We start from the raw sequence: 19,651 nt of genomic DNA, 5'->3' as shown, positions 1-19,651 counted from the left end.
AATATCTATATTTTTTGTCAATGACCTTCATAAATAAGAGTAACAAAGGCTCTTCTCACGAGTTTTGATAACAATTTATTTTGGTATTTATGTGAATTAAATTCAACACATTTTCTCTAAGTTTATTCAATACTAATAAATGAAGGAATCTACTGTGTTTTAAGGCAGGCTCTTTCCGTTCATTTTATGAATTTTTGGAGCTCTGACAAAGTCTTCTTAAACAATCAAGTTATCGTCCTCCTCGTTAAAACGAAAATAAGATAAAAAAAGTGATAGTTGCTAATATAAAAATGATTAAAAAATTACTTGGAAAAAGGTCTGCATCAACGTTAGAAGTCAAAATAAAATTTGTAAGAAATTCTAAAACGTTCTTTAAATATATATACATAACTCAGCGAGGAAGAGCGGTTGAATGTAATGAGCTTGTCGAAAGTTTCAAAATTACTCAGCAGGGATTTTGTGAATTTGACGTGTGGATGAATGTTTTTGATTTGGTGTGCGCGGTGGCTATGAATGCAAAGGCACGTATGGTTCGGTCTTAATACGTGGCCATTGGTCCTGTATGATTCTCTGTCACACGTTTTTCATGAAGTTATGATGAAGAATAATCTTGGTGCATAGAGATGAAGATGATCAAGAAAAAGGAACTTAGAACATTCACCATTTTTTATCTTTATGATGGTTTTTGCCATTAACGACAAACAGTGGTAAGTAGTGAGCTGAGCGCCAACATATTTAAGTGTCGGCAAGTAAATCATACATAACATAGTGGTCTTCAATTTAGAAAGCAAGGGTGCAATGTGGTCGATCATAAACTACAAAATGTTATTTATATTTCACGGATTTTGATTCAGCAGTGTACATAATCAAACAAAAAAGATGAACTTTGAAAAATGCAAGAAACTGTATTACATCTCTCATGAAGGGGTGAATCTATACATATATCATGTATTGAAAGCAACACACAACATTCCCAACACGAAGACACAGAAGGTCATAACTTACAATAATATACCCAAACACCATCGAGAATGTCACAAAGTAGTGGTAGTTTACAATGAGATAACTATGCAAATTCACGATCAGGGAAGAGCAGAGGAGCCGCGAGAGTCCAGATATACAATGCAGCAGTGACCCACTCGGTGCCGATTCGAACCCACACTGAGGTCCAACCAACATCTATGAGATCTGATCTCTCCGATGTGCTGGTCCATCCAGAGAGAAGCATGGCTGAATACATGCTAGCCAGGGCAAATATTAGGTGGAAGAATGAATACGAATAGCTAACGGGTCGTGCTTCCTTCTCCTCCTTTGTCTTTCCTTCTTCTACTTCTTCAAGAAGTGGTTTACTCTCGCCTGAAATATGTAACATGCAAAAGGAGACATAACCAGGATCATAATTTTGTCAGAGAAAGTAACAGAGTATAAAGAGAGAAGCTCTCAGAACAGACATCATAAGATAAGAGATCATAAAGGATAGCAAACAAGTTTTATTACCAAATTTAGGTGATGATGGTGGTGATAAGAATGTCTTGGAAGATCCAGCACGAAGGGCGGAATACAGCACTGATAGCACTGTTGTTAGCATGCCCAGAACGAGGGTACCTGTGCTAACAGCTCTGGACTTGTTGAGACCATTGCATTCGTAGTCACGAGGTTCGCTAGAAAGACCCGTGTAGCACACATAAGCACAGTAAAGGGAAATCACAGATGCAGGCAACAAGCTTCCATTCACCTGTTTTTGCACTTAGGCTATTACTCATTTTTTCAATGATAAAAAAATAAATTAATCTCCAAATGCACATTGATGAAACCATAGACCACACTCCTTGTGCTATCAAATATAATTCCCGAGGCACCAAATAAAAATAAGAAAATAGAACAGCATTATTTAGACTAATTTTCTAATCTTATTATCTCAACCCAACTAACCAATCTTTCACACAAACAGACACCGAACCAGACTCAACGATAACGGGTATCAACTAGCATCCTCCATCATCAATAGGGAAATATTACTAGAGTTAGGGTATAGACAAATGAAAACTAAGACAAGTAATATAGAGTATACTAGCCTCCTTAAATAATATTAGAGGACAGAGAAAGAAATAAAATCTTCCTTATTTGTGGGTGAATAATAATATGACAACTAATGTTTCATCAGAAATCATTTTGCTCTACTTGGTAAGATAGATATGTTAACAAGGTATTACCTGCTGGAAATACCCTTGATTAAAACTCATTATATCTGCCATTTTTCAATTTTACATATCCTATCAAAAATCCTGAGAATTATTTGAAAGGAAAAAAGAGGGTTGAAGAGGGGAATGTTGAACAGTTAGATATTACCTTACAATCACTCCTGCAAATAAATATTGCCAGAAAAAAGGCACAAAGCCACAGATACATTTAAAAATGCATGCGCCCATAAAAGAGAAAGACATGTGGCATTCATTAAAAGAACTATGTTTCATACGATGCTTCTTTCATGACACTCGTCAACATTAAGATACATCTTCCAAATTTTTACCAGTGCATCATTGTTATATGTATAGTTTGCTTCGTAATTGTCAATTAACAACTCATTCAGAGAGCTAATAATTTCAATTACTAAGAGCATTTCTAGTCTTACCTTAGGATGTAAGGCGATAATGGCAAACACAAAAGCAAGAATCATGGTCATGACAAGGAAGAAGATGTTGATGCTACAATCATATCCAGAAGGGTTGAACCAAATGAAAAGGATTCCTGACACTGTAAATGCTGCAATGTAGCATCCGACTGATACTGCAAGTAAAGCAATATACCTAACCAACAAAAATTATTAGAGCGATGGAGAACATTAAAATTATGGAGACAGAAATTCAGCATACCATTTCTGTTCATCTTTCTCAACCCATGCATCATTCCAAGAGTGAGTAAAGTCAAGTAAGATTATCACTTGAATCAATAAAAACAAGCCAGCCCCAAATTTTGCTATAAATCCTGTAAATATTACAGATATGCTCATGTCAATTTTAAATTAGGCTTCCCATTAGGTGAACAAAATCTGAGAAAAGAACGCATTCAGAAGTCAGACCTCCCATGCAGTTCTATATAGGTACTATAAGCAATTAGACAGCAGAATAAATCATACTAACAAGAAGATGAAAACCTTTAACAAAACAGATTCCTATACATCCAATAGTAAAACCTGAAAATGAGGAGATGAGTTTGTTGCTATTAAAATGTTTACATTTGCCAAAATACAACTTGTAGCCCTTGGGCAATCCTCCCCTCCTAAGCTAACATTTGGGTTAGAGTTTGACTCAATCCATTTTCAGTGTAATGTTAAAATCTAACTAGTCTTGGTGTTGGGCCACCGGCCATGTCCAGTATTTAGGCATAAGGGCAAGAAAGGTTTTGAATAGCACTGCTACAGGGGAGTAATGATCTACCAGGGTTGTGGTAGCGGAGACATAGCACGTGGAAATAAAGGGAGACCCGATAAACTCAATAAAACTTGTTAGAATAAACCTTTAATAATCTCTAATGTAATCTTAGAAAGTAGACTTTAAGTCTAACTTAATCTCATAAGATGAGATTTACACCCATTTATATATTATAATTTAGTTATATCTCTCTCACTTATATATTATAATTTAGTTATATCTCTAATTGATGTGGGATCTCCAATAGCAACACACACACACATCTTATTCTCCTTGAAACAAACCGATTCTAAGCTAAGCTGATATGAACCTTTCTTTTTAAGTCCAGCGTCCACAATATACAAGGGGCAAAGGAACAAAGCTATGACCCAGAAGAAAATTAATTTGATTTAAAGGTGATATAAGTGTAAAACAATTTTGAGCTTGCATCAAATTATATGTTGCCATATAATATAACCAACTAGATATACCACGTAGTTGTTGACAAAGTTAGACTTATTAAATTAAGTGTCAAGATTGGTAGATAGGCTAAAAGAATTTTACATTTAGAATGCATCAAAATGAAACTCAGACAAAAATTGTGATAGGTGTTGGGAAAGATGGGGTTATAAACATCTGGAATTCAGTTTCAGGGTCATGAACCATTGCCAGAAAACCTCTTTAAGAACTACTTTTCAATTTAAAATATAATTTGCCTGAACTGAATAAATCTAATCAGACTACATATTCAATCACCAATGCCAATAAGAATTGACAGCAAGAAAGTAAAGCCTACAAAACATACCATATACTAATATTATGATATCGGGAAGGAAGAATGAAAGGACCAGAAGCAAAAGCCAGACCACTATCTTTGCAGTCCAACCACCATGGTGCCATGAATCACGCCTGTCATTCTGGTCTTTCACACCAATCATAATAAGGGCTAGGAAACCAAAGAACAAGAAATTTCCCAAGCTCACTCGAAGAACTGCTTGAACTTGATACCATTCGTCTGTGTGGGTATCGGATGCACCTATCCCTGTATTTAAGAGTTAACATACCACTACCACATTATAAAGGAAAAATATTCAATATTCATTCCACACACCATGTAGCTTTTTCTGGCAGAGTGTCAAAACTCAACACACCTTATAATCATAATGATAATGATAATAATAAAATTCTTCTTAAAATATTATCAAAACTAAACATACACTTCATATTTTTCTTTATGTTTCCATTTGACAAAAAATTCAACCTTTTATCTGATAACCTAAATCATACAAATAAACACGAGGAGAATGAGGCTGCCCACAAATACAAAATCAACCTCTCAATTAAGAAGGAGTACGTCTGCTAGCTACTCATTCACTAACAACCTCTTTCTTACACATCCTCTTTTAATGATAAAAAATTGTCAGAAACAACAACAATATCTTCTAACGCATTCTCTAATATTGATTAAAATTTATTAGGAACGAAAAAATCACAAGTGGGGAGTTCACTAAATATGAAGCGGAACCTAAAAAATTACGTGATTTCCATAAATTTAAGATAATGGTAGAGATTGTGTAAGAGAGTATATTGATATAATTTCTCCTCAACAGTATGCATTCCAATTCTGAAAAGGCTAGGGCATGAATATGAAGCAAGATTGATCCATTTAATCATTCTTGAACCGTGATGAACACAAATACCCCCAATGGGGAATTAAGATGAAAGTTGAAAGATTTATAAAGGGAATGGAAAGTACATGGGAACTTCTCCAAAAGGGGTGCCCCAACTTCTCTGAGGATCCAAGAAACGACGAGAGATGCACCGAAGAGACCGCAGTAACCGATTCTTGCAGATTTTTGGGAGATGCAAGATGCAGTAGAGGTACAGAGACCACAGGCCAGAGACGCGCAGCAAGAAAAACAACACGACATGATGACGACGACACGATGACTGTTTGTTGAGGCAGATAAATCCTCTTCTTCACGCTTTCTCTCTCCTTTCACAGACAGTGATGATAATTTCTGTTGGATTCAACGGACACTGTTTTTGTTCACAGTATAAAACATTTTATAAAACATAATTAAAATAACTTAATGTTAATTAACCTATATAGACTTTGTCCTTTTTTACTTATTTTCAACTGACCAAAGTTTATGTGAAAAAAAAAATCAACTTTTGATCCTGAAAAGACAAAAAACTAAAGTTATTAATTGCTTGTACTTTTTTAAGCTTTGAATAAAATTCACTCCAATACAAGTGACTGATCATAGTTAGATATAGAATATGTATAAATATGATTTAATGATAAATAGTGTGTGTGTCAATTCTTTTCTTTTGGGTTATAAAAGTCTTCAGTTCAAAGGATAATATAAAAAATAAACTAACAAATAAGTATACATCTAAGAAATTTCATCTTTTTCATCCGCGTAATTTGGATATTCGCTTTAAATAAAAACGTTTTAAGACAGACCACTTTTCATTACATTCTGCTGTGTTTTTCAGATTAAGCATTTAATTTCGTTATCTTTTACAGCATTATTACCTGAATAAAGTTTTCTTAATTTGATTGTACATCTTTATATTATATTAAAATAAAAATATTTTTGGTAAACTTTTCTTTTTCATCTAAAATGTTTCTAGTTCAATAGAAAAAAGAAGAAAGTTATGTTATACATTTGTTGTACTTTTTTTAGTTTTAATTGGCTTTATTAGGTGGACCTTTAAATATTTACGTATAAATTTGAATAAAGGTCATTAGAATGATGACACAGTTCCTTTCTTAAAATATTTTGTTTTCTCGTACAACAAACTTTTGACCATTTTAATATTTAGTATAAAAACATCTTACATTAACTAAAATATAACTATCTTAGTATATTATATTAGAATTGTCAAAATTGATAATCCGGCTCGATTCAGCTCAACTCATCATAAATTGATCAGTACATTATATTAGAACTGTCAAAATGGATAATCCGACTCGATTCAGCTTAACTCACCATGAGTTGATCACTTAGTGATCAATCCAACCCAGCTTACTTATTGTGAATAAAAAAAAATTCGAACCGAACCCACAACAAGTTGGTAGATTAAACAGATTAGCTCACGAACTTACTTAATTCAAAAAAAACAATTTTTTTTTATTTTTTTTCAGTCAAAACTAAATTATAATTCTAATTAAAATCTAAGTAAACTTTAATATAATCCAAATACAAACAAAAATCACAAAAATACAAATTATTTATGTGTTGGCTAAAAAAAACAACCTAACAATCTAACCTAACCCAAATGCAAAACCTAACTTAACAAAAAAACATTTGTGTGACTCTTTATTTGTAGATTTGTGAACTAACCCGAGTGAACCGAATTTTAGATGAACTGAGTCAAAAATCAATCCGTATTGAAATCTTGTAAAAAAATTTTAACTCAACCCGACTCAAACTCATGGTGGATCGAATTGACTTGGGAGTTCTAACTCATTTTCACAGCTTTAATATTAATGTATTATTTTAATCAATGACATTAAGCGAGATAATAATGTGAAAATTAGCAATATTTCATTATGTTCGATGGAAGAATTTTTAAGTGTTTTTTTTTTCTTTTATAAGTTGTATTAAATTTTGCATTGAAATTAAAATATTTTTTTAAATGTTACAAAACATAATTTTTATGTTTACATATTTCTCTTAACGTTTCTTTATAATTAAATTTAAAGATTTCTATAAATTTGGATATTTTTAATTGAATTTTTACTCGATTTTTTATTTAGCAAGCATTATTTTATTTTTTTTTGTATTTTTTAAATAAGTTTCTATCGTTTGATTTTTTCAGAGTGACTTAAATTGGTATTCTTTTTCATCGTCTTGTTTATTTATATATGCATATTAAAAAAATCTAAGATGTGATGTTGTTAATATAAAATGATAGTATGTTTAATAAATTTTATTAAAATATGTTAGGTAACGAGATTAGTATCTAACGACCCCAACTTAATACGTATAGCTATATTAGAAATTATTATTATTGATGTAATGGATAACCACGGATTTTTATCATTTAACTTATTTTTAATAAAACCAATAAAAATCATTTGTCAGAAACAGATAAAATAAACAATAAATTTTCAAAATCTATTCAACTAAAATTTCCGGGTAAACCTTTTTTTGCTGAGAAGTTAGTTTCTTGTTATTTGGACAAAAGGGTAGAAATGGGAAAGAATGAAAATGAAAGAGAAATTTCTAATTAATTTCATTGATGACATAAAATAAAATTAAATAGGTAATATAATAAATCACTAAAATATTTTGATTAAAATTTAATAAAAAATGAGTGTGAATTAAAATTGAAAATTTATTAATTATAAAATAAATATTTTATCAAATTAGAAATAATTAAAAATTACGCACAACTTTTTCTCACACAACAGTTTTTAAAAAAAATTATAATAACATTAATTCATAAGTTAATTGATTGAATTTAAATTTTTTTCATAAAATTAATCACTAAATATTAAAGTAATTTACTTTCAGAATATATAAACATTTAAATGAACTTTTTTATTTTATTTTTTGTTATCATATTTTTATTTTAATTATTTTTTATATTATATTAAAAACGTAATATTTATTATATTTGTCTACACATGAAGAACATGGGACTTTAGTATGGATCAATTTTGTAATTATTATCACTTTTTATTATTTATATTAGGAAGTATTTTACTTTATCTGAAACATAATTTGCTTGTACCAACGCTTTTGTTGGTTAGGACGATGTAATCATGTGCTGTCAGTACCGATAATAAGTTGAACAAAATGAATAAGACACTATTTTCGTATTTTCGTAAGTGTGTGATCCATTATTATATATCTCTTATAACAGTATCTTATGGATTCAATTAACCAAAACTTCAAATCAAAGATTATATACTCATTAAATTCTTCTAAATCCAATTTAAAATCAGAAACATTCCCTTTGAATTTATCAAAGTATTGCATGCCAAAAGCTCAATTGAAATTATTCTACATTAAAGTTAAAAACCACAAAATTAATTATTAAATAATTTCATCATAATATATATATATATATATATATATATATATATATATATATATATATGATATTAGTCTTATATATATAAGACCTTTGACACCACTTTAACCTTTAAAACATTAAGGTAGTGTTATTATGAGTCTTTATTTTTATATAGTGTTTAATTTTATCTTTTCTATCTAATATAAAACTTTTTGATTTACACTTGAATTTTTTCAATGATCTTTCTTCAAAAATGAGTCCTTTATTTTTTTTTTCATATGGTATATACTTTTTGACTCAAATTTAGACTTTTTCCGATAATTCTTACTAATATTTTGTTTACAAGCAGTTAAAGAATCATTACAAATTATTTAGAAAACTTAATCGATGAAGAGAAAAGGACATAATGCAGGATCATGTGTTATTTTTGGATAAGGTAAAAATAGAAGAAAGCAACAGAGAACATGAAAATCACAAATTTTAATCATACTGCAGCCGCCAGCCTGCAAATGACCATTACAATTACTGAAACATCAGTTTTCTTCTTTCCCTGTACCAACTCTTGATAGTTCAGTCTCAGATCTCAACAACCCTTCCCCAGCATATCCATGTGAATAACTAATCACACTACTCACATAATTGCAATTCTCTTGCCAAATACTACAATTCTCAAACTCACTGTTAAGAAGATAATCATTTTATCATTCTCTACACTGATACACCAATTATCTTTTTTTTTTTGTGCATAGTATGTTACTTATGTTACTAACCTAGTTGATGAATGCGAAATCTGGTGATGTGTTCAAAAGGATAATGAATATGATAGGACCTCCAAAAGGGGTGTATCTGTGCTCTGGACTTCCATCTTCTGAGATATAATGAATTATAGATACACATGCAAAAACAACTTTTAGTATTTATAAACGTTGGACTTCGTTACTTTAAGGATGATTCTGATGATCTATTACAAAAATCTTATATATGTGCTAATTATTCAGTTCCATGTCTAGACTAGACATAGACATGTACTGTTTCAAATTCAATGGGACAAAGTATATCTTTCTCCATCACTCTGATAAACAGGTTTTCCTGACACACGGATTAAAACTTCTCTGCATGCACGATGTTTATCTAATAAAAAGAATGTTAGACAAGGTACTTTTCTTGTGTGGTCTCAGTTAGTCACATCATGAACTGCAAATATATATCATCTCACTCTCTCTGCTCATTATTGCATTTCACAAGACAGCCAACAAATTGAAGGCACAGGGTGAGACTTTCCACCAGCCTGGAGTGTTCTTTTCTTTCATTTCGGATGAAAAAACAGCACAAAAGTCCAACCCTTGAAGTAACATGTCCCCATGGCTGATACTCACCCTTCAGCAACTAGCTTCACTCTCATTGGTGCAGCACTGTTCCTACTCCTCTCCGTGGCTCACATTTCACCATGACTATTTTACTAGGCCCCATGATAGCTGGATATCAGTGGATTAAATCCTTAAGGTCCACAAAGATTAGTTTCATGTATGCCATAAGATATCTTATCTATGATACTTTTTCTTTAAGATAAGATACGCGGAGCGTTTCCTTTTTCCAATCTTTTCCGAAACAGTGAGACATTATTTGACAAGCATACAAGTCACATGCTTCTTCACCTGTTTGAGGAAGAACAAACTAAGCTCCCCATTATGACCAAGAGTCTGCATGGTGTGAATCTCACGTGAAGTTTTGGCAGCATCGCCCAAGGCTGGTGTAAAATACAAGCCCTTGCATGTGTCTCTCATTTGAAATTCTTGAGGAAGGAAGTTATAGAGACGCTTGATGTTTGAGAGGATAATGATGTGAGGTTAGTCACTGTTTAAGATAAGGGTAGTGCTTTCTGTACTTGTTAATCTTTTCTGTGGAAACGACAATCACCGATGACCGATACTGTTAAACTAAAAAGCTATGCATTTAAGATGGAATTTGGAAGCACGTGTATTGGTATACAATTCAAGCACAGGTGGAGGATTAACATTGGATGAGGCATTTCAAATCTGGATGTGTATCAAATTCGCATATTCCCTCTTGCCACATCGGATTTTAACCTTCCATAAATATTGTGCCTTACCAGTTATTAGTAGCAACGGATCGAGTAACAGATGTTATACAAGTAGAGAGTTTTATGATGAGAAACATGGGTGGAAGAAGATATGCCAAGTGGAAGAGAATCGTGCAGCAGCAAAGGGGGAAGCTTTATATTATGAGGATTTGTATCTCTATGCTGCTTAATTGGCATAAGTACTCTTAGCCAAAACAACTTTTTGAAGTACTTTCAATCAGGTTTTAGGTGCTGTATGTATCTACCTCACTGGATTACTCTATTTGACTGTTATCCTTAGCCACCAATGATCATTTGTATCTAACTTTTTCAGACTGTATTTGAGGTTTTAAGATCAACTCAGAAGTGTATATTCTCTCTCTCAATCTCGCTTTTTCTCTCTCTGGCCCCCTGGAGCAACCATCTGTTAGTGTGTGTTTGTGTTGGCTCAGAAACATACAAACACAAAAATAATATATTCAAAGGAACCTTTTTGCTGTAATTCCATGCTTGTTGCATGTCTTATGTCTTGTCTCAATTCTTGAACATGCTTAAAACCACTGATTCCAGTAGAAACTGATGTTACTTAGACAGAATTGCTATTGGTATTTACAAGTTAATGTCCTTATATTAACATGACTGTCATTACAGACTTCATATTTCAAGAATGTTTAGATAAATACTTGTATATTTTTCATACATGTGTAATAATTGAAACTATCTGAGAGAATAGATAGATACAAAGTAATGATGAAAGAAATAATAAATAAAGTGAGAGAGGTGGTGGTAGATAACATACATAGGCAAATACGGACAGGGTTGGTAATTGTATTAGTATGAATATTGCAGCAAGTCCTTTTCAAGTGACCTTGGGAGGGGACAATGTGACAGAGACCACTTTGACATATAAGATTCCACTTGAACCTATTCAAGCCACACACACACACACACCTACTACGCAATTTCTCACATTCTCCCACTACTTCCTTTCTATATATAGAAGTGCTGAACGTCTATGTTGTGAAGGCATTTACTGCATATGGCAGGACATTTGTTGTCATTGAGATCTCCCAAGTTTCAGTTATGGAAACGGTTCTCAAGGCTCTTTCGGGAGCAGAAAACTAGATTCTATATCATATGGAGGTGTATAGTGATCCTTCTAAGGTGGCAGGAACGGTTATGAAGGTGTGTATGATGATTAAGGGAAAGATCATCAAAAGGGTATGCTGGTGAGCTTTCTGATTATGTGCAAAAGTTATAGATAAGATACCATACCAATTCAGCAGCATGGTCCACTTCAATCAATTAGGTTTGAAGATATATGTATATTGTAATACTATATCAAAAGTTACTTTTGTGTTCTTTCTCTTCTCTATTAGTCCAGGATGTTAGTGCAGTGTTTATAACAGAAGGGTGTAGTGCAGCTTAGACACAGTAAAAGAATTTGAGATGACTTCGGTGGTTGAAAAAAAAAATTACAAATTAAGTATGTCCCTGGTTTGATGTTATGGAGGTTGTTTTTGTTGACTCTCTCAGAAAACATTTTGCAATTTTGAATTTTTGATATATGTTGAAAGAAATATCTAGATAATAATTTTTTTAATTAACTTTACAACTTCACTTCTTTGATTTATGTCAACATATATGTTTTCTTTATTTAAAGGGAAAAATTATGAAGAAAAGCAATAGAATAAAGAAGTAGGACAAAAAGACTGTTATTTTAAATGAATAAAAGCAATCGATGAAAAAAATTATTCACTTGTTTAGATTAGCGCAATCGTAAAGAAACTAAACTCAAATTGATCAACATGGCCACCAAGTTGATTATGAAAGGACATTGAAAGCTGATAAAAAAATTTGAAAGGACATTGAGTTGATCGCGATCGTCATTTTGGTCTCCATTTTCTTCCAAAGTAAAGCACGTTTCTCTAACTCCCATTCTAAACAACCACTCGTTGAGTTATTTCAAGATTTTTATGCATTCAGCTCGATGCAACCAATTGAAGTTTATGAAAAAATGTCGCTGAAAAGCAGAATATAACAAAAGCATCCACCAGGTTCAAGTGTACCGCTGGATGGTACAACACGAAAGGGTATGGACCAAAGTAGAAAAAGTAAAAAGGAAAAACAATTACTGTGAAAAATTAAACCATTTTAATGACAATATAAATGAATAAAAGAGTAGGATGTTTTATTTATTGCTTTAATATTTATTACTATTATTATTATTATTATAAAAAATCATAACTAATTATAAATAGTCAATTATGAATGTCCACAATCGATTATACATAAAAATATTACAAAACATCTATTATTTTATAAAATAAGGAATAGTGTTCTCTTTATCTAAAAGGTTAAAATATTGCGTTATGACACCGTGAAAACAAAAATGACTTGGTGAATTGTGACTACACATTATGGTATATGATTTTAACCAATTTTTATATGAGATATATTTGATTTATCAAGTTTAAAAAAGTAATACTTAATTACATTTTAAGTAAGTATTATGTTTTTCCATTTTACAGAGAAAATATAAAATGTTTTTAATCTTTAAAAATATAAAATACGATAAACATTTACTGTATGAAGAAAGTAATAAGAAGTAATAAGATGTGATAGGAGAATTTAAAACTAGTGGCCGCTCGTCGTTTCACCAAAACAGTGTATTGGGGTTTGTTATTCTCACCCCATGACTTTGCTAACTTCACTCTTATTTTTATTTTTAGTTTCCAAGCCATTTTTACCTCATATCACCACTTCCCTAAAACCTTTTATTCCTCTGTCACACCCTTTTTCTCTTCCAAACAACAAAAATCTAACATCTGATCTTTGCCTTGTTGCCAGCATGTATGAAGCAAAGCACTCACCTCCTTTTGGATGATATCATCTTCTCTTTATACTTTCAACCTTACTACTTATGAACAGAACAATGCGGATAAGAGATACACAAACAACAAAAACATATTTTTAAATTCTATGTGATTAAATTAAACATGCACATTGGATAATGAAAATTTCACCTTTCCATTTTTTTTATATTACAACAATTTGTCAAAGGAGGTTAATGCTAAATTATAAAGTTTAAAATAAACTAATGCACACATGTCAAAAGTTACATTAAAAACTGCAAGTGTCAAAAAATGTCTTCATACAAAATAAAATCAATGGTGACAATTAGATTAAATTTTGTATAATTATTAGTTGACATTTATATGAAAATTAGAATACAAACATATAACTAATTTGTTATTTGAAAAAAGTCAAAAAAATTTATATATTTTATTCGTACCTATAACATATTGTCTCATTTATGATGAAATTTGTACTTCAAACTTCGAATGCATGAATAATTTATCTTAAACGAGTGATGTATGAGATTTCTTTTTCCTGGAAAAAGGGTGGATATTGACCATTAATATAACATCTATCACCTTTGTATGACCATATCCTTTCGTATATATTATTTATGCACGAAAAAGGACGTATAATATCCCCTCCCGATAGGAGAAAGAGCTCACTGTGGCCTTGTATTCGATCCATCTTCCTCTGCAGATTTCTTCACAGTTAGCCCTGTCTTACTTTGGCTTCCCTGAATGATTAAAAATCAAGACCAAAAATTATTTGATGCCATAAAATATATATATATATATATATATATATATATATATATATATATATATATATATATATATATGAGAAAAACAAGGCCACTCCGACATACAAATTTGGAATCGACTAAAAAACCACTAATGTTCTCATTGAACCCATCATAAGTTCATTTTAAGTCTGCTGTCATGGTATGAAGCCTTTCATGGGAAAAAGTATAACAAGATATAAATCATTTCAATGTATCTAGCATACCTACAAATCATTCAAGGTTGCATGAGAAGTAGGCCATATTAAAATGAAAAAGATTATATTCTATGACAAACATGAAATAGATATTAAAATCATTTTTTTTTTAAAAGGACTAATAGTTTGTCACTTACAGCTCCCTTTAGACCAGTCAATCTTCGGATTGATGGGGCCCGTGCCACTGAGGAAGCAGCTGCGGCGGCAGCCACTCGTATTCTGAAATATAAAATAGGTAACATTCAAATTCTGATTTACAGCGGTTTCATACTAGTCAGCAGATTAAGATTTGACGATAATTACCTCTTATGAACATCAACATATTCATCTGTCTCATCCACAATCTCCTCCTGCATCATCGGAAACACATGCAATCAATATTGAGAGAAGAAAGATGTAGTAGCGTACTGACGATGGGGGAATATCTCAAAATACTGTAATTTACTTGCAAAAGTTCTTCAAATACATCTTCTAATGTGATAATACCAATCACTTCACCATCATCCATGTTATCCGAAAAGGAACCATTTGTGGTGGCATCACTACGTTGCAAACTAGTTGACTTATTAATGCTTGGAGGTCTTGAAAACTTATGAATGTCAACCACGACACTTTCCATCTTCTGATCATCCTGCTTCAGAAGTAATGGAGTAGTCAATTGTGAATCCCCATTAACCCCTTTATTTCTTTCATATGTCTCTGCACCAGTTATTTCAGGAATTATCTTTCCTTTCCCCCTAGCTCTAACAACAGCAGCCATGTGACTACTACCCTTCTGAAACTCATTCAATATATCGTAAAGAGGCATATCCGCAGGAACTCTGTAAATAAAATATAAAACATTATACACATTCCTTGTATTGAAATTAAATCTTAAAGAGAATAACAAGATTATAAATTAATAAATCAAAAGTTAAAGATATGAAAATCATTCACATGCTTATATCCAAAATCTCCTGGTGCTTTTAGGAGACTTGATTCTTGACAAGGGGTACACTTTATAACTAAACGAATAGGAATTTGATCCTTAAACACCCAAATTCTTGATTAAACTAAATTTGAGAATCAGCTAAAAGCGATAGTGTTTTGTCCCTATTGGAAGGCCAAAGGGCTTTGCAAGAAGGTGTATCAAAGATGTAAAATTCACAATTGTGACTCCATTTAAAATTTAGCTCAGTATAGTTACTCCCTAACAAATGTACCGTGGGATTCTCCTGATGGAAACAGCACTGACAGGCGTCTCTGTTTCAGGCCTTACAGTGAGAAGACTTTTGACCTAATTTTAAATAGAATTTAAGTGAAGAAAAGCGAATATAGAAAGTAATTAAAAGGGATAGACTAAATTCAAGTCAACGGGAGAGGATTTAACACCCACAAGTAGAAGCCCAATAATGTTTTTTGGATTTCCAGAATACACAGGAACTCGGCTGTGCCCACGAGCAAGAATTTTCCCCATTGCCTCCCTGATTTGAGATTCACAACAATGGTTAGGGGTGAAAATTGCAGAGAGTGAATACATACATATACTTTGTAGCCAATAATTATACTCTCAGTATGCAACTGACGTCAGGTCCTACTTATATTGAGGGAGACACTACCTAGAGAAATATTAGTCACATGTTCCAGTAAAAGCAGTGGAAAATAAATATATCTTCAGCAATCAAAAAGTCTTTATAAAAGCAAACGAATTCCTCTTCACTCAAAGATCCATTTTTCAAACAAATTTGAATAAACTATTTAAACCTATTCTATTTAAGAATATCAACCCCTTTGCCACAAAAAAATAAGTTACTTGACTGCCGCCATTGTCAGTTGAGTTGATCAATCTTAGCATGCTATAGCTTATAATAGGTGTTTTAATAAGTAAATCGACAAGCATTAAAATTTCTGACCATGATCTCTCAGTTCTATGTTTTCAGTAACTTGGGTAATGCATCCATTAGTTGCTAGTATCTGGATTTAATGAGAAGGATGCTAATCAGACAAGGGAACAACCCAGTTAGGAAATAGGAACAGCATTCGAAGGTACTTGTTAAACATTCTCCTTGTTAACTTTATACTTTAGAAAATATAGTATATGTCCTTCTTGTAACTGTAAGAAACCGTTACACACACACACACACATATATAGTGCTGAAAGGTGCAACTTGGACTTTTCTTCTGAATATCACAAATACTTGAATACAAACATGCACACATTAATGAAGAATTGGGGCTTTTTATGCTTGACTTAATAATTGTCCCTTTACAATATCCAAAATATAGAGTGAGATGCATACTGACCAGTCCAATTTTGAATTAACATCCAAAGAAAAAGTTGATTCGATAGGGGTCATGGCCTCCTCAGCAGTCTGCTCAAAGAAAATTCAATATTTGGAGAAATGAAAGGTGTACACAAGTATGCTGCTAAAACAGATATATAAAATATATCATGCACATGTCAAAATAGTACAGTATGATAATTAATACTAAAGGTAAAAAATAAAGAGAAAAGTTTAGTACAAAGAAAAATATATAATTTAGAGAATACAAGATCATGGAAACTGAATGGAAAATTTTGCAAAAGAATAAGTAATGCTTCAATAGGCCTATAGAATATTTAAAAAATACGACACTCTTTTAAGCATTTCTTATACCCATGTATCTCCAATTCCATGTCCATAACCCCTTGATCGTTCCTTGTATCCAAAACAGAAGACACAAACAGTCTGATTGGATAAGGTGTTTCTCACATCTTGATGCATGCTGAACGGGAATTCTACTCTCATAAATGTTCATGTGATGGGAATTCACATACGCTACAACTAGTTAGAAATTATCAAATCCATGAAGCAACCCTCGCCTGTTTCCACATTCCATCATCCTTAATTGGTGTTGAAATTATAAAATTACAAAATAGGTTATAAACATGAATCTCATATTTTAAATTATATTGTACTGTCATTGTGTCATACGAAATATTGATGATATGTTGATATTCAAAATATATCATGGGGGAAATGTGCTGTTTACCTTTTCAGTCAAATCTAGGGCTCCGCTGATAATTGTTGTCTCATCATGCGTAAGCTCTCCACCTTTCCCAGCCTGAAAACAAGAAAATTCAACATTTCCGAATCAAACAGCAATGACTACAATGGTGATAATTGGATAATTTTACCAATTTTGACATGACAGATTCCTCAACTAATCATTCATAATAATACATATTAATTTCACACCTCCTTGCTGTGGATTGAGACAAGAGCTTTTAACTGAGCTCGCCTAAATAAAGCCTCATCATGCCCCAATAACCTGTCTAGAACCTGGAACAAATATCAGTGAAAAAAAGAAAATGTATGCCGTGACCTTTCTATAAGTTGTTCCTATATACATTTTAAAAGGACTATTACTGTCAAAAAAGACGAGTCTAATCATCTGGTTTTTGACCAAGGGCATCCTATGTCGTTACTACTCAGTTGCTTACATACTGATGTAAGAAAGACTAGAAAAAGCCTTATACACGCGATTCGCAAACTGAAGTTTCATGAAAAGATCATGGCCATGACATGAAATGCTAATTATTTTCACTTTTCATCCTCTACTTTGTTATATATCATAATGGTTATCCGATAGAATACAAGGAAACATAACTTCTACATTAATGCATAATCAACTGCATCAATTGTTCATATACTAGAAAAGATGCTAATTTATCCAATATATCATTAATTACCTTTCCAATGGGATAAGCAACCGGATAACAGATTATCATTAAAATTCGGACAAGCCATACGAAGTTAGCACCTACAGCAAGACCATATCTACTACATATTGATTGCGGAATAACCTGAAACCAGAGAGGAAAAAAGTAGTCTATAATATTCATTGCTTACGAGTGTTGATGGTAAACCACAGAACCATAAAATATGACAAAACCACGTACCTCCCCGAAAAACAGAACGAAAGTCACGGAGAGAATGATGGCAACAAACTGATTGAACATCTTATCTAGGTATATTGGAAGGGCCTGCGATTGCAAGTTTCAAAGCAACAGCTGCTTAAAGATTAGGCATGATCAACTAGCCAATGCAAAGAGTATATATGCATAATCAATACATACAATTACTCCGCAAAACCTCCAACATCCAAAAAGAAGATTCGTCTATCATTCTTACATAACACGGCAGTGTTTCAATTTACGCGCCTACAACCTTTCCCAAGAAGCTAGTTTCACAGTAGACCTCGTTTCAAATTGATCTCCCGTAAAACATCGCATGAAAGTAAAGTAGTCTACTGAGTTGTAATAACCTCTTCTCCAACAGACAAGTTATAAATAGAAATTCATACGTAATGGAGCATAGCAATCCAACAAATTACCTACCTCCATGGCAGCAGCATTACACAGAAGCAGAGTCACAAGAAGCTGGTGTTGTTTTTGAACCACAGGAAGTATAACGGCTGCATAAGGACATAAAAAATTATGTACAACTCCTTAGTTATCAAAGAAAAGCGCTCGAAACTACGTAATCCGATTAGGTTATGCGAAAAATCGACCGCCGAAAACAGAGGAACGGAATAGAAGACAAAAAAAAAAGGAAGAGTATAAACCTGCTTGTTTTTTCTCGGAGGGAGAACCGCTGCGCTGAAGAATCTCGAGGTCAACGAGTCCGAGAGACATGAGACCTAGGGTTAGACCGGACATGATTCCGGCGAAGATGACAAGGAAGCAGGAGATGCCGGCGTAGACGAACCACCATACGGATCCGAAGGGTGTGCCTTCAGGTTCTCCGAGTTGGTCCTGAGTCACCATTAACGCACTTAACACATTCATAGTCGATCTTTGTATTATTTTTCTTCTTCTCACTTCTGTTTGTTTTTCTTCTAAGTCTATGTTGTTCTCTGTCCTTTCTTCTACTGTCTGCAAATGCAGACTTGCAAATGCTATACCTCCAATTCAACTCCTTTAACACGTGGCGGAATCAAGTACCTTTTGCGTCGATTCAGTGCATTCAATTTACACGTGGATGACGGGACTGGACTTACTAGAATTTCGGATTTGGTACGAGAATACAGTAAATCAACGATGTTAACTCATTTTTTCTATTTATTTTTAATTTATTATTCTAATCATCAATCAATCATTACATCATTAAAAAAAATTAAAATAAATAATTTAATACGTAATAAAGTAAAATTGGTTTAAAATATCATTATCTTAAATCACTATTGTATTTAAAAAATATGTTTAAACAAAAATTATGAAAATGGATAAGTTCGTTACAGCAATTAT

General features: G+C 32.4%; 2 protein-coding genes across 3 annotated transcripts; both read right to left on the bottom strand.

Annotated features, from left to right (window-relative positions):
- Positions 1-801: 801 nt before the first annotated feature.
- Positions 802-5,463, bottom strand: LOC114187719 (Serinc-domain containing serine and sphingolipid biosynthesis protein). Its single transcript, XM_028076041.2, has 6 exons — positions 5,167-5,463; positions 4,216-4,452; positions 2,874-2,985; positions 2,633-2,807; positions 1,498-1,735; positions 802-1,356 (listed from the first exon to the last, which is right to left on the bottom strand). Exons 1-6 carry the CDS (start codon positions 5,339-5,341, stop codon positions 1,067-1,069), a joined length of 1,227 nt encoding a protein of 408 aa, XP_027931842.1. The 5' UTR covers positions 5,342-5,463; the 3' UTR covers positions 802-1,066.
- An 8,251-nt stretch (positions 5,464-13,714) lies between these two features.
- Positions 13,715-19,292, bottom strand: LOC114186914 (DUF21 domain-containing protein At4g14240-like). Of its 2 annotated transcripts, XM_028074993.2 has the most exons (13): positions 18,970-19,292; positions 18,743-18,819; positions 18,305-18,388; positions 18,095-18,208; positions 17,601-17,684; positions 17,395-17,466; positions 16,666-16,733; positions 15,758-15,845; positions 15,585-15,658; positions 14,828-15,203; positions 14,686-14,732; positions 14,520-14,601; positions 13,715-14,119 (listed from the first exon to the last, which is right to left on the bottom strand). In XM_028074993.2, exons 1-13 carry the CDS (start codon positions 19,190-19,192, stop codon positions 14,045-14,047), a joined length of 1,464 nt encoding a protein of 487 aa, XP_027930794.1. In that variant the 5' UTR covers positions 19,193-19,292; the 3' UTR covers positions 13,715-14,044. The 2 variants fall into 2 exon arrangements, with proteins under 2 accessions (XP_027930794.1, XP_085531303.1); XM_085675177.1 differs by lacking the exon at positions 17,601-17,684.
- Positions 19,293-19,651: the final 359 nt, after the last annotated feature.

Source organism: Vigna unguiculata, chromosome 6 (assembly GCF_037176805.1).
Source record: "Vigna unguiculata cultivar grain cowpea cultivar isolate G323 ecotype 2 chromosome 6, ASM3717680v1, whole genome shotgun sequence".
NCBI lineage: Eukaryota > Viridiplantae > Streptophyta > Magnoliopsida > Fabales > Fabaceae > Vigna > Vigna unguiculata.
Note: the sequence above shows the minus strand (reverse complement) of the source record. Positions and strands in the feature narration are given on the sequence as shown.